Raw genomic sequence first — 16,115 nt, forward strand, 5'->3', positions numbered from 1 at the left:
GGAGGAATGTATTGGTTCACATGCCTGGGAAGAGTTCAGGGCAGCTTTGAGAATCAAAGAATGAGAGGGAGCAAAAGGAGTCTTGGGAGTGAAACCATTCAGCACCACCAAGCTCACTCTCCACCCCCTTTATTTTTGCTAGCTTCTCTTTTATCTTCTTCAAACAGGCCTACTCCACGTGGTAGAGAAAATAGTTGCCTGGAAACCCCAACTTTACCTCCATCTTAGTTTGGGCTCCCCTCAAAGCAAACTCCAAGGCAAAAGTTTGGGTGTACCACTTTATTTGGAAGGTGACACCAGAAGCAAAATGAGAGGGCAGGTAAGTAAGACAAAGAAGGGGCAGAAACCCCAAACAGGTGTGTCAGTGGGTTACAGCTGGAGCAAGTAGATCTCAATCCTACTGGGATGCCTCAAAAAGAATGTGTGGAGCACCACTCAGAATTGAACCGCTGAAGAACAAGGAAGCTGAGGTGTTTATCTGCCAACTCCCCTCCTTCATTGTTTGAGAGTTGCTCTGGGAGTGGTAACTCCCTAGCTTGCTACGCAGGCCAAAGAACAGCTTTATGCAGAGAGACACAGGAACTCAAGTTTGTGTGCAGGGACTGTCTGCAGGTGACCTCAAGGGTGAACCAATGGGGTATGAGTGGAGCCCCTATACCATCCACTACAACTCCTTCCAGCACCATGGCCCCCAAGCTACATGGAGCTGCTGCTTCTCCAGCTGCAGCAAGCCCAGCAAGGGACCTGATCTATCAGGCTTAAATCACATGCCTGCTGTGGATCAATCACAGGTCCAGGAGAACAAAGGACTGCTTCCTAGGAAGAGGAGCAGCTTCATCTGTTGGAATACAAAAGGTTCCCCTAGTCCTTTTCCAGTAACCACAACCCATATTCACTACTTAAGTAGTGAATTATAAGAAGAAGAGAGGCTGGCCTTGCTCTGCCCAGTAACCAGGGAACTGGCAGACACAAAACTGCCTGGTTCTCCAGTTTTCACCAACTTGATCCCCTGCAGAAAGAAAACAGTCATTATCAAAAAGCCAATTGTCATTCTGCCTCTTTAGACAAATTCCCATTAAAGATAAAGCAAATTTTAATTAGATTAAGTATCCAATTATTGTAATTACATTTTTAAAAAATTCACATCATGAAGATGACCCTTTTTAAAAGGGTTACAGGAATAATTAGTGTATTCATATTAACCAAAATGTATTGGATAATATTTATACCCAGAAGACAAAGTACATTACACACACTTCACCTTTAGGGAAAGCTTGCAAATGTTTTGGCAGTGGCATGAATATTTATAGGCAAGAGTGTGCTTTAGCAAGATTATGTGAGGAAGCATTTAAATGCTCACCAATTTTTACCCAGGGGTAAAGTTTACAGAAAATGTAGTGCAGAGATTATGGATATGCAAAGTGTGACTTAAGCAGGGAATTTCTATCAGTTTGCTTAATTAATTGGCACCAAAGACTATTTCTCCTTATTCAAGGCAGAAATGCCCAAGGTATCCAACTGTGACTTCTCTCTGCTCTGCGTCTTCCAGGGACAGAGGCCAGTGAGGAGAGTTGGTAGGAAAGCAGTAAGGACATTCTCACCTTGACCACTCACCACCAGGAAATTTCTATCCTCATACTCCTAACCTTTGCCCACCTGTTCCCAATTAGGTAGAGCTTTAGGATAAGAAATGTGGGTCTTCTAGAGTCTTCCTCCCAAAGGTTTTCCTAGAAAACTCTTCCTTTTTCTGATTCCAATTTTCTTTCTTCAGACCTGCCTTTGAGTGGCAGCAGCTGCTACTGTTTTTATCTCACACATGATTGCCTTCCAGGCTCCATCACATTTGCTGGCTCAGTGGGAGGGAGGCAGCACACTCTCCATTTCACAGATGAGAAAACTGGGGCCCCAGAGCTTGGAATAACTCCCAGAACCACACCACAGAACTGGCCTTATAAGGAAGCTCCAGTGCCACAGATCCCAGACCTGCATGGTCTCTGCTCTGCCTGTTGGGAAACTGCGTTGTGGCTACCAGCCACAGGAACATCCCACCTCTGCTGCTGCCTCACCCACCAAAAGAGGTAGGCCAAGCAAGCATTGCTGTTTCCTCTCACAGATAACTTTCAAACCAAAGTTGGACATGGGTATGTCTGATGGGGGAAACAATTAACTATTTGCCTAGTAGCAAGGGGCCAGGAAATGTAGTTTGTTGGCTTATACATTGAGAACCTGAGACTCTCAATATGGATAATATCAAATGAAGAAAGGGTATTCAAAGATTGTGGACATCCACTATTGGCAGGTGTTCATCATATTTCCCTTATCCCTGATCAAAATTCTACCCATTGTTCAAAGTCCAGGTCCCATATGCTGTTCTGTGCATTCTGTCCCATCTCTTGCCTGTCTTCTCTAACCTCTTCATTGTAAACTTTGGAGTTACAGGCCTTGCTCCCTTCTGCTCAGTGTTCTGGGTACCTGGGTCTCATTTTCCTGCTAACACCTTGATTTCCTGCCTGTAGTAAGGTGTATGACTCTCCACAATGGGGACTCCACAGTGGACAGAGAGAGAGAGAGAGAGAGTGTGAGAGAGAGATTTACTTTAGGCAACTGGCTCATGTGATTTTAGAAGCTGGCAAATCCAGACTCTGCAAGGTGGGCCAACAGGCTGGAGACCCAGGAAAGACAGATGCTGCAGTTCAAATCCAAAGTTCGGCTGGCTACAGAATTGCTTCTTGCTGGGGGAAGTGGGTCTTTTGTTCTATTCAGGCCTCCAACTGATTGGATAAGGCCCACTCACATTATGAAGAGCAATCTGCTTTAGTCAAAGTCTGCCGATTCAAATGTTCATCTCATCCAAAAACACCCTCACAGAAACATCCAGAATTAAGCATGACCACATATCTAGGCACCATCACCCAGCCAAATTAACACACAATTAATCATTACAGTCACTTCAGGGACAAATTTGGTGGCAAATTCAGTCTTTTTGAAATGAGATTTTCTGGGGTGACTCTTCGAGGAAACTGATTGCTGATTCCTGGAGAGAGGTCTAGTTGCTCAGAACAGTGGCAGAATCAATGTGTGTTTGAGAAACTAGCAGCCTCATACTTGAATAAACACCTGCCATGAACGAGTTCTGTGCTCAGCCATGCCATGGGAGAAGCATCCTATCCTCCTGGGACTCCCAACTAGGTGAAAAGGCCCAACAAACCCATGAGAAACAGTGTCCACAGGAATCTAGTGAAAGGAAGAGTCAGCATGGGATGGAATCTGGGAGAGCCTCCTGAAAAAAGTTCATAGTGTTTGGGCCTTATATTTTAGGAAAGATTGGCTATGAAAGGCAAGGAGGGAAGAAAATTGGGTAAAGGAGCATCTTAAGAGAGGAATACACAGAGCTCATGCTGGCCTAGAGATGAGGGGATGATTTTGGGCAAGGGAATGAATTCTACTTCAAGGATGAGAGCCCTTGGAAGGGTGGTCAATGAGCTGAGACTAAATATGGTAGCCAAAGGGAGTCATGGAAGGCTTTTGAGCAGGAGAGGATCCCAAGCTCAGATTCCAGCCTGGTCTGGAGGGTAAAGCACAACGGATAAGACTTAGGAGACCATGGAGTCTCCTGAAAACTAGGCTATTGCCTCTGGGCTCTGTTTCCCTTGCAGGGAGTTCATAAGAAGGCAACCACTTCATGTCCATTTTCTTCCTTCTTGGTCTTCTTCCTCTTTCTTCTATTTTCTTCCCATCCCTCCCTGGCTTCTCTCCCATTTTTATTTTCCAATCTGAATTCTTCCTCCTGCAAACATCTTGTGTGAGTTCTCCTCTGTCCTCCCACTTCTTTCTTCAGCTCCTCATGGGCCTGTCTTCCAGGGAGACCTTATATTTAGGAAATAAAGAAACAGCTGTCAACTTAATCCCGGGAGAAGTTTTTCCACAACGACTTATAAGTAAATGCCCTAGAAATAAAGTTTCCTGGCCGGGTGCGGTGGCTCATGCCTGTAATCCCAGCACTTTGGGAGGCCGAGGCAGGCAGATCATGAGGTCAGGAGATCGAGACCATACTGGCCAACATGGTGAAACCCCATCTCTACTAAAAGTACAGAAATTAGGTGGGTGTGGTGGCATGTGCCTGTAATCCCAGCTACTAGGGAGACTGAGGCAGGATAGTTGCTTGAACCAGTGAGTTGGAGGTTGCAGTGAGCTGAGATTGTGCCACTGCACTCCAGCTTGGCGACACAGCGAGACTCTGTCTTTAAAAAACAAACAAACAAACAAACAAAATATATATATATATATATAGTTTCCTCAATTTCCCTTTCCCATGTTAGAATTCAAGTGCCCTGATGTTAAACAAATTTTGACTTTAGGAGTGATTTCATGAACGAAGGCTTCCAACTCATAATGATAAACATTCTGGGGCACTTTCCCACAGGCTGTCAGATAGGAAAAATACACAAGGAATAGATTTCTAAAGTTCAGCAAATGAAGGGTTTAGCTATTGTTTTTGAAGACTATTTCCTCTTTGCTGTCCAAAAGAACCGGCAGACACAGCAGAGGTAGTGTAGAGAATCCTGCTCTGGGAGTTGGGAGAACTGGGCTTCAATCCCAATGCAGACATGAATGATCAGGGTGATCTATAGCAAATCTTTGCCCCTTTGTAGATCCCAGTTTTCCCTTTAATCTAATAAAAAGAGAATTGAGACAACTGACAACTAATCCCTAAGGACCTCTCAGTCTCCCCTCCCCTGACCACCTTTAGTCTTCCAGAATGGACCCCTGGGAGGCTACTAGTCTCAAAGGATGTTTTGGGGATGCCAAGTCCAGCCCAGAATATACTGGTTAGAAGATGCTTTTAAGCCCGCAGGGAGAGAACAGAAAATCCCTGGTTGCATTTAAGCTCCAAAGGGAGCCCCTGTGCAAAGCTGGAGTGATTCCTGAATACCTCTTTGCCTATTTTCAAACCTTCACTACACTCAAGAATTCCTCCTACCCCACCCTGAGTCCTTTCTCAGATAATGGCCCAAACATATCCTTTACCAAGAAAATGAAGGCAATGAGAAATGAACCCCATGACTTTCTGTCCCTGCACCACTCCTTTTATTAACATATGCACCTGAACCCACTCCATCTCCTTTCCTCTGAGCTGATCCCTACTGCCAGGGAACTCAATGTCTGGTTCCCATGTCTGCTCCACAATCTGGGCTTTGCTCCTACATTGATCTCCCTTGCTCCTCTATTTTCCATCTCCTCTTTTCTGACATTTTTCCTCTAAATGTATAAACACGCTTTTCTCTTCCCTTAGAAAAGGCACCCTCAAGTTATCACCGTAACTTTTATCCCTTCTTTTCATGCCAGCTCCATATACAGTGGGCTGTACTTGCCATCTCTACTTCCTTGTCATTTCCTCCTTCTTCAGCCTATAGCCATTAGACTTTTGAGTTTTGATCTGCATTCCCTACCAATACTTTTTTTTTTTTTTTTTTTTTGAGACAGAGTCTTGCTCTGTCATCAAGGCTGAGTGCAGTGGCGCGCTGTCGACTCACTGCAACCTCTGCCTCCTGGGTTCAAGCCATTCTCCTGCCTCAGCCTCCTGGATAGCTGGTATTACAGGCATGCACCATCACGCCTGGCTAATTTTTGTATTTTCAGTAGAGACAGGGTTTTACCATGCTGGTCAGGCTGGTCTCAAACTCCAGACCTCAGGTGATCCACCCACCTAGGCCTCCCAAAGTGCTAGGATTACAGGCATGAGCCACCATGCCCAGCCCCCTACCAGTACTTTATTGGAAAACCTAAACCCTTAAGATCTTCAATTTTAGTGCACTCCCAGCTCTGATGTTATACCTCTAGCCACCAGAGACAGCAGCCATCCCAGGTCCCACTCCAAGCTGCCCCAGCTCCATGAGCTGCCTACCAGCTCTGTCGCCTTGAGGAGGCTCCCATGTCTTCCAGGCGCACATCCCAACTGACTGTAACAATGAATATGTTCCAAGCCAAATACTCTGGACTATAACTTGCTGCTTTCACCTTTCTCTTGGCCACTTCCAGAACTAATGAGATCATGATCTCTGCCCATTTACTTTGGCTACCATCTAAAGTCCAAGCCCCCAAGGTCATTAGTTTGCACATGGCCCCTCATCTCCATTCTGCTCACTTCATATTTTACTCTGACTCCATTTCTGACTTCCAAACCTTCCACTTACCGTGCCATATAGAGTCAAGATTTATCATCAGAAAAACTCCTATATCCTTGACTTCTTTGAAGTTTATCTTAACCTCCTCCTCCTCCTTTTTCTCCTCCTCCTCCTCCTCCTTCTCCTTCGAGATGGACTCTCACTCTGTTGCCAGGCTGGAGTGCGGTGGTGCGATCTCAGCTCACCGCGACCTCTGCCTCCCAGGTTCAAGCAATTCTCCTGCCTCAGCCTCCCAAGTAGCTGGGATTACAGGCATGCATCATCACACCCAGCTAATTTTTGTATTTTTAGTAGAGACAGGTTTCCTCATGTTGGCCAGGGTGGTCTTGATTTCTTGACCTCGTGATCCACCCCCCTCAGCCTCCCAAAGTGCCGGGATTACAGATGTGAGCCACTGCACCTGGCCTGTCTTCTTCTAATGAAAACTAGGCTGTTGCCTCGGGGCTCTGTTTCCCTTGCAGATCTCCCAAAGTAAGAGCTATTTTTCTTCCTACAGCTCAAAGCCAGGGAATAGAATAGATGCCCAACTTGTTCCCCCTTGCTGCTTCCAAATTGCTTCTTCCTCTTCTTCCTTTAAAAAACACAGCTCCTGGCCAGGTGCAGTGGCTCACGCCTGTAATCCCAGCACTTTGGGAGGCCAAGGCGGGTGGATCACAAGGTCAGGAGATCGAGACCATCCTGGCTAATACGGTGAAACCCTGTCTCTACTAAAAATACCAAAAAAAAAAAAAAATTAGCCAGGTGTGGTGGCAGGTGCTTGTAATCCCAGCTACTTGGAAGGCTGAGGCAAGAGAACGGCGTGAACCCAGGAGAAGGAGCTTGCAGTAAGCTGAGATTGCACCACTGCACTGCAGCCTGGGTGACAGAGCAAGACTCTGTCTCAAAAATAAATAAATAAATAAATAAATAAATATAATAAAAAAATAAACCACAGCTCCTTAGAAGAGCATGTCATCTGGCTGCTCATTACTTCTGTTCCTGTCACCTTCCAACCTTGTAGTAACTCCACATTCGTTGAAGATTTTAACACTTGGATCAGAAATTTCCCACCATATTTCTGTCCTCATACATGGGAACTTCAACATAATGTTGTAACCTAGGTTTCCACTGTGGCTTCTTATAACTTCACATGAGCACTCTCACTAATGTCATCTTCTGCCAGACTTCATTTACTATAGATGGGCTGATGATTTCCATATTATTTCTAGCCCAAATGTCTCTTCTGAGCTCCAGGCCCATATATCCAACTGCATATTTCTACTTGGATATTTCATGGAACTTCAAATTCAGCTAGTCAAAATCTGAACTCATCTTTCTCACAAACCTGATTCTTCTGTTCTTAAAATCATATTACATAGAATCAATGTCTACCCAGTTACCCAAGCTAGAATTTGGGGGTGGGGAGCAGTCATTCCAGACTCCTCTGTATCTCTTAGAGACCACATCCCATTAGTCACCTCCTCCTTAATCTGCACCTATAGTCCAGGAGTCCAGTGGTTTTCTGACTAAACCTCCCCAGAGAGTAAACGTGGTAGCTAAGATGGCAAATTCTTGAGTAAGCATGCCTGTGTTCAAATCATAGCTTCCAGTTTATACTGTGTAATTACTGGCAAGTAAATTATGTTCTCTGGGGCTCCATTTTCTTACCTGTAAAATGAAACCCATAATATTGCTTACCTCTTAAAGTTATTGGGAGGATTAATTATGATATGTAAGATGCCTAGAACATAATCAGTACTCTAACTTTTAGTGATGTTAATAACATCAATGATAATAATGCCTGAGTGAAGCCAGCAGGGGCACCCATCTGGCTGCATGAATCAAGGAAAGAGATTCAGAAGATATCCATTGCTTTAAAAAAATTAAACAATTTTTTTTTTTTTTTTTTTTTTTTTTTTTAGAGACAGGGTCTCACTCTGTCATCCTGGCTGGAGTGGGTGCCCCTACTGGCTTCATTCAGGCATTATTATCATCTTATATATCATAACTAATTGTGGTTCACACAATCACAGCTCACTGTAGCTTCAAACTCTTGGGCTCAAGTAATCTTCCCACCTCAGCTTCCTGAGTAGTTGGGACTACAGGTGCACATCACCATGCCTGGTTAATTTTTCACATTTTTTTGGGTAGAGATTAGGGCTCTCACTATGTTGCCCAGGCTGGCCTTGAACTCTTGGTCTCAAGCCATCCTCCAGCCTTGGCCTCCCAAAGTCCTGGGATTATAGGTGTGAGCCACTGTGCCCAGTCTCAACTGCTTTTTAGTCAGATTTCCAGCCAATTCTTCATTCAGACCCACTCTGCACCCTCGGCTTTAAAGGAACCCAGTACCTCCAATTCTTAAGAGCATGGGTTTTGAGTGGCAAATTAGTTTACTCCTTACAGGCTTTCCCTCCACAGCCATTTAACTTTTTATGCTCTTCACCTGTGCTGTCTAATGTGGGCGCCAACGACCCACACTATTGTGCTGATAAAATTTGAAATATTTTTGATATCTTGGTTTAAAATACTATTAAAATAAATTTTACTTCTTTTTATTTTTTAAATGTGGCTACTGGAAAATTTTAAATTACATATGTGGCTGGCATTATGTTTCTATTGGACAGTGTTGCATGTGTCTTACAAAATTGACATTTCTCATCTGCTGTCATGTTTTCTATCACTGTATTTAGTCTTGTAGTTTATACACTTTATTTATTTTCATTTTGGGGCACTGTCTCGGGAAAACAAAGATAAATGCATATGTTACATCTGCCATGTTTACCTGGAAGTTCTACCTAAGCTTTTCACAATGTAGCTCCTGCTTATATTTGTGCACTTCGTGTCCTGTCACTACTCTATTGCCCTGCCAAAATGAATTACCAATAGCTTTCTGAACACACCAGGAAGCTTCCAGCTTTGCCTTTATTTTTTTGGCCTCCTTTTCCTGGACTACCTTTCTAACCCCTCCCACCTGTCTGCCTAGTAAGTTACTCATTTTTCAACAACGAACTCAATTTCACCTTCTCAAAGGAGCTTTTCTTGACTTTTCCTCGTACCAGTTGAGCAGACTGCTCGGGGGTCCAGAATATTTCCTGCATTTTTTTGTTTATATCATTATCTGCCCTACAAAGGGAATCCGTTTTATTTATCAGACCTGTAGTGCCAAGTTGAGGGTCTAATACATAGTAAAAACTAAAATAATGCTAAATGAACAAATGAAGACAGTAACAAAGAACGGCGGGATTATAGAGGAAGGAGAGGCTGACTGAAAAAGTTTCGAGAGAGCAGTATTTTTAAGCTGTTCTTCAGAGAAGTTTTTGACAAGTGGAGATGGTGTCAGGAATTTTCCAGGCAGTGGGAACAGGACGAGCAAAGCTTACCTGAAGACAAGCAATATGCTAAAGAAATAGTAAATCATCCAGTTTGGAAGGAGCATTGGTAAGACCAGATCATGCAGGGCGTTGAGGTTATAGAAAGGACTTTGACTATTGTTCTGAAGATAATGGAGAGTTAAAAGGTTGTAAGCTGGAGAGACAGAGAAATAGTCTTCTGTTTTAGCATTATCACCTGTGGCTGCAGCTGGATAATGAAAGAGAGGGGTATGAGTGGAAGCTGGAAGACAGTGAATTCATGGAGATGAGGAGAAACTCGATGTTGTGGTTTACGGGTGGGTGGGGGGCAGTGGTGGTAAGTGGGGATAGAGATCCGGGCACGATGTGTAGGAGGTAGAATGCACAGGACTCAGTAACAGATGAACATGGGGAGTGAGGGAGGAGTTTTTAGTTAGTATGAATAGGAAGGCGAGGGTACCCTTTACAGCGACGGGTAACCACGCCAGAGGAGCAGGTCAGCTCGACGCTGGAGATGAAGGTGCAGGCGCCTCGCACACCTTGTCCCTCGCGCGACGCCGTCCGCGCCGCCCGCGGTTTGATAGGGAGCGGCAGCCCGCGCTGCGGTTCCGGTTCCGGTTCCGGTTCCGGTTCCGGTTGGCGTTTGCACCTGCGACCGCCGTGAGCAGTCATGGCGTACTCCACAGTGCAGAGAGTTGCTCTGGCTTCTGGGCTTGTCCTGGCTCTGTCGCTGCTGCTGCCCAAGGCCTTCCTGTCCCGCGGGAAGCGGCAGGAGCCGCCGCCGACACCTGAAGGTAAGAGCAGGCCAGCTCTCTCTAAGCTTCCTGGCGCCGAAGAGTACGGAGAACGCTGCTCGAGGGAGGGGTGACTCTGAGAGTCTGCAGCCTTCACCGAAACATCCACCAAACTGACAGGAGAGGGCGGACGAGACGGCGTTGAAGGGCCAGTCCCCACGGTTCCATTGTTATCAGCGGGTGGCGGCCCAGATGGTTCTGCTGCTGGAAGGGCCAGGAATGTATGCGTGCATGCCTGGGCATCCTCTAGGTGGCCTTGCATACTCCCGTTTACGCGCAGCCGTTTCTCTCTTACCCCACTGATTTAACTCATCTTGTCACCATTTGTACACGTGCTTTGAGCCAAGGGTTCCCAGTTGGGTTTTCCTCTTTAGGTTTTCCGTGTACTTTCTGACGCGCCGCTTCGTACGAAATCAAGGCAAATGCAATTGGTACAGCAAACCTTAATTCGTTATGTTTTTTTCAACTTGGTGCTGGGCTCTCACTGCTTCAGGGTCTTCTTGTGCCTTTAAAAATATATCTTGAAGATTTTAATAACCATAGTTTCAGTTGCTGAGGTGTGGTTATGAACGAATTATTACGTTCACCTTATTGAAGCAGTTTTTATCTGTTAATTGTTCGTTGTTGGCATGATGTATGTGGCGTTTAAAAATTCATCCTCTTAGCTGCACTGGGGCCTTTTACAGAATGAGTGTAAAGGCATGGTGCTGAAGGCTGGGAGAAGGAACCAGAACAATTCTCTACAGGTCATGAAGTTCTACTGGTAACTTTCTCCTGTAAATTATCCTTGTAACATCTTTGAGACATGATTTTATGGTGTCTGAACTCTTCCAGTAATGTTTAAACTGTTGATTGCTGGACAGCTCCTTTTGAACTGTAATCCACTTCTCTCTGCTTAATACACATTGGCTGTAGTTCCATTCTCTTGAGCATGATACACACTATAAATGCAAAGCACCAAGCTTCGGGGTGGAGGGCAGATTGAACACATAATTCTGTTTATAGAATTTGCCTGATAATCTGTGTGCTTGTAAGACTATCCACCTGGAAGAGACTTCTAAAACATATTTGCATATTTGTTCTTTTTTTTTTCTTTGTCTCACTGCAGTAATCCCAAAGATTTTTACCTACTTTGTCTAATGATATTGTCTGCCTTGAAGAAGAGTAAATTCATGATGATCCTGAACAGTGAAGATTCTTCGAAAACAGTTTTTTGGTTTTTTTTTTTTACTTGTCTTTCCATTATGGTGAATTATCTTGAACAAGTACTATTGACTGTGAGTGGGAGACACTCTTCTGAACGTTGTAGAAAATATAGAGTGGAGATTAGACATGGGGTTGTTGCCTTGAGAACAACCAACAAGTGTTGGTATTCAGTGTTCTCATCTTAGGATCTTTGTACTTTCAGTTCTCTTTATTCCTGAAGTGCTGTGCTCTTCCCTCAGTGCCCTTCTCATCATTCAAATTTCTGCTCAAATGAAACCTTAGAGAGACTTCCCCTGATGACACTAACTAAAATAACTCTTTCCTCTCATCATTCCCTATTTTATCATGTTTTATATTCTTCCTGATAGGCATCACTATATGATATAGAATATTCTTAAGTGTTTACTTGTTTTTTTGTCTCCACCTTCTAGAATGTAAGTTTGCAAGGGTAGGGACTTTATCTTGTTTATCACTATTTCTTCAGTACCTGGCATATAATGGGCAGTCAATAAATACCTTAAGATTATTAAGCTACTAATATTGTAAATTCTGTTTTTGAGAAAGAGAAGCTACTGAAGAAGTATAACCTAGGAAGAAACTTACCTGGAATGATACATTCCAGTAACTGAAACTTGCAGCAATGAATCTTAACCATTTTGGGGTTACATACCTCTTTGACAATCTTATAAAAGCTATGTATTTTCTTTCTTTCTCTCTCCTTTCTCCCTTCCTCCCTCCCTCCCTCCCTCCCTTTCCTCCCTCCCTCCCTCCCTTCCTCTCTTCCTGGCCCCCTTTCCCTTTCTTTTCCGTTTCCCTGGGTCTCACCCTGTCACCCAGGCTAGAGTGCAGAGTCATGATCACAGCTCACACCAGCCTCTCCTTCCAGGGCTCAACTGATCCTCCCACCTCAGCTTCCCAAGTAACTGAGACTACAGGCACATGCCACTATGCCTGGCTAATTTAAAAATTTTTGTTTGTTTGTTTGTTTTTGTTTTTGTGTGGAGATGGGGGTCTCATTGTTTTGCCCAGGCTGGTGTCGAACTCATGGGCTCAAGTGATCCTTCTGCCTCGGCCTTCCAAAGTGTTGGGATTACAGGCGTGAGCCACTGCACTCAGCCTAAAACGGTATTTTCTCTCTAGAAAAATGTACGTACTCTATAAATGTACTCAGAATTTCAGTATCATCAGAGAATTCACAGAACCCAGAAATCCCTGCTTTGAAGAAAGGGATAACCCTGAGTATTTGAAAATTCTTAAAAATACATGTCATTATGTCTTCCATTTTTGCCCATTGATGTGCGTGAAACAAACACAGTTCCCTTTCCACATGAAAGTCTTTAAGATTGTCTTTTAACAAATATTTATGATGTACCGTATCACATACTATGCACACAGTATACAGACACTATATATTCCAAGAAAAACTGAGTGCACTCCATGCTTTGAGGAGGCTACAGTTTAGTAAAGGAAAGCAGACATGTCAACAGATAAATGCAAAACAGACATGTCAGCAGATAAATGCAAGGGTGTTGGTCACAGTTACTCAAGTCTGCACAGGGAACAGTGGAGACACGTATGCAATGGTCAGTGTTATTGGGACTTAAGAAGGGTTTCATACACCAGGTGCGACAGCTCATGCCTGTAATCCCAGCACTTTGAGAGGCTGAGGCAGGAGGATTGCTTGAGCCTGGGAGTTCAAGATCAGCTTGGGCAATATAACAAGACCCCCCATCTCTACAAAAATAAGTTTTTTTTTTTTTTTTTTTCAATTAGCTGGGCATGGTGGTGTGTACCTGTAGCCTGAGGTGGGAGGATCCTTTGAGGTCTGGAGGTCAAGGCTACAGTGAGGTGTGATTTTGTAACTGCACTGCATCCTGGGCAACAGAGTGAGACCCTGCCAAAAAAGAAAAAAAAAAAGGCGGGTTTCATAGAACATAGAGGAGGGAAGTCTTTTTTTTTTTTTTTTTTTTTTTGATAACAGCTTTCTTGAGATCTAATTTACATATCATACAATTCACCCACTTAAAGTTTACAATTTATTGGGTTTCAGTATATTCAGAGTTGTGCAACCATCACCACAATCAATTTTAGAATATTTCTTCAGCCCCCAAAGAAACCCCATACTTTTTAGCTATTACTCCACAAATCCCCCACCCCACCTCCAGCCCTAGGCAACCACTGATCTACTTTATGTCTCTATAGATTTGCTTGTTCTGGACCTTTCATATAAATGGAATCATATAATATCTGATCTTTTGTGACTGATGTCTCTTAACTAGCATAATGTTTTCAAGGTTCATCCATGTTGTAGCATGTAGCAGTACTTCTTTCTATGGCTGAATAATATTTCATTGTGTGGATATACCACATTTCATTTATTCATTAATCAATTGATGGACATTGAAGTTTTGCCTTTTAGCTATTATGAATAATGTTGCTACTGATGTCTGTATACAAATTTTTGTGTGGACTTAATGTTTTCATTTCTCTTGGGTGTGTACATTTGGAAAATGTGAGCATTCCAGCGTGGCTGGAACTAAGCATGGAATTTCTAGGTCATATGGTTATTACCTGTTTAACCTTTTGAGGAACTGCCAGACCATTTTCCAAAGCAGCTGTATCATTTTACATGACCAACAGCAGTGTAAGAGGGCTTCTGGTTTCTTGTCAATACTTGTTTGTTATCCATCTTCTTGATTATAGCCATCCTAATGGGAATGAAATGGTATTTCATTGTGTGATTTTATTTGCACTTCCCTGATGACTAATGACATTGAGCATTTTTTGTGTGTTTATTCACTCTTTGTCTATTTGTATATCTTGTTTTGGAGAAACGTCTATTCAGGTCCTTTTAACCCTCTTTAAAAGTTGGATTACTTGTCTTTTTTTTTTTTTTTTGAGAGAGAGACAGGGTCTCACCCTGGTGCACAGGCTGGAGTACAGTGGTGCCATCATTGCTCACTGCAGCCCCAAACTCCTGGGCTCAAGTGATTTTCCCACCTCACCCTCCCAGGTAACCAGGACTACAGGTGTGTGCCACCATACCTGGCTAATTTTTAAAATATTTTGGCAGAGATGAGGCTGTCACTGTATTTCCCAGGCTGGTCTTGAACTTCTGGTCTCAAGTGATCCTCCCACCTTGGCCTCCTGAAGCACTGGGATTACAGGTGTGAGCCACCACACTTGGCCTCTGGTCTTTTTATTGTTGAGTTGTAAAAGTTCTTTGTATATTCTAGGTACAAGTCTGTTATCAGATATATGATTTGCAAATATTTTCTTCCATTCAGTGGTTGCCTTCACTTTCTTGATGGTGCGCTTTGAATAAGAAAAGTTTTACATTTTGATGAAATCCAGTTTATCTACTTTTTTCTTTTGTTTCTTCTGCTTTTGGTGTCATATCTGAGACAAACTGCCAAATCCAAGGTCGTGAAGATTTATGCCTATGTTTTCAAGTTTTATAGTTTTTGCTCCTGCAGTTAAGTCTTTGATCCCTTTGAATTAATTTGTGTATATGGGTAAGGTAGGAGTACAACTTCATGTGGATATATAGTTGCCCCAGCACCATTTGTTGAAAAGACTATTCTTTTCTCATTGAATTGTCCTGGCACCCATGTCAAATCAGTTGACTCTAAATGTAAGAGTTTATTTCTGGACTCTCAATTATATTACATTAATCTATACACTTATCCTTATGCCAGTACCATGCTGTCTTAATTATTGTACTTTTCTAAGTTATGAAATCATGAAATGTGTCCTCCAACTTTGTTCTTCTTTTTCAAGATTGTTTTGCTATTTTGGGTCCTGTGACCCAGCATTTCCATATGAATTTTGGATCATCACTTTAGTTTCTGCCAAAAAAAAAAAAAAAAAAAATTGCCAGCTGGGATTTTGATACAGTGAACTGAAGCAGTTTGGAGAGTACTACCATCTTACCAATATTAAATCTTTCAGTCTTTGAGCACAGGATTTCTTTTTTATTTATCTAGGTCTTTAATTTATTTTAAAGGAGGTTGTAGTTTTTAGTGTGAAAGTCTTATTTTGTTAAATATATTCATAAGTATTTTATTCTTTTTGATGTTGTTATAAATTTTGTTTTCAGATTGTTCCTTAGTGTATAGACAATTAGTTTTGTATATTAATGCTGTGTCTTGTCACCTTGCTGAACTTGTTATCTGCATATAGTTTTACTTTTTTTTTTTTTTTAATCTGAATGCCTTTTATTTTTATTTTTACTTTTCTTTGCCTTACTGCCCTAGCTGGAACCTTTAGTTCAATGTTGAATAGAAGTGGTAAGAACAAACATCCTTTCTTGTCCTTGATCTTAAGAAGAAAGCTTTCATACTAGCATATGTAATATTATCTGGGGGCATTTCATAGATGCCTTTTGTCAGGTTGAAGAAGTTCCCTTGTATTCATAGTTTGTTGAGTGTTTTTCGTTATGAAGGGGTATTGAATTTTATCAAATACTTTTCTCTATGTCTGTTGAGATGATTATGTGGGTTTTGTCCTTTATTGATGTGGCATATTACATTAATTGAAATTTAGATGTTAACCCAGCTTTGCCTTCCTTGGCTAAATTGAGGAGGCAGCTCTTAAAGTGT

General features: G+C 42.7%; 2 protein-coding genes across 25 annotated transcripts in view; one reads left to right on the plus strand and one right to left on the minus strand.

Moving 5' to 3' along the window:
- Window positions 1–264: 264 nt before the first annotated feature.
- LOC144334578 (uncharacterized) lies at window positions 265–10,186 on the minus strand. The gene is made up of 3 exons (XM_077964885.1): window positions 9,975–10,186; window positions 9,185–9,287; window positions 265–3,867 (listed from the first exon to the last, which is right to left on the minus strand). The coding sequence occupies exons 1-3, from the start codon at window positions 10,184–10,186 to the stop codon at window positions 3,835–3,837; spliced, it is 348 nt and encodes a 115-aa protein (XP_077821011.1). The 3' UTR covers window positions 265–3,834.
- Window positions 10,149–16,115, plus strand: part of RIC3 (RIC3 acetylcholine receptor chaperone) — a 69,563-nt gene continuing 63,596 nt past the window's right edge. For 23 of the 24 annotated variants that reach the window (XR_013403203.1, XR_013403209.1, XR_013403205.1 and 20 more), the window contains exon 1: window positions 10,149–10,308. Coding sequence is in view for 7 of the 24 variants with exons in the window: in XM_028832639.2 (XP_028688472.2) it covers window positions 10,185–10,308 (124 nt within the window). In the remaining 17 variants the exon portion in view is untranslated. 24 annotated transcript variants of the gene reach the window in all.

The sequence above is a fragment of the Macaca mulatta genome, chromosome 14 (genome assembly GCF_049350105.2).
Source record: "Macaca mulatta isolate MMU2019108-1 chromosome 14, T2T-MMU8v2.0, whole genome shotgun sequence".
Taxonomy (NCBI): Eukaryota; Metazoa; Chordata; class Mammalia; order Primates; family Cercopithecidae; genus Macaca; species Macaca mulatta.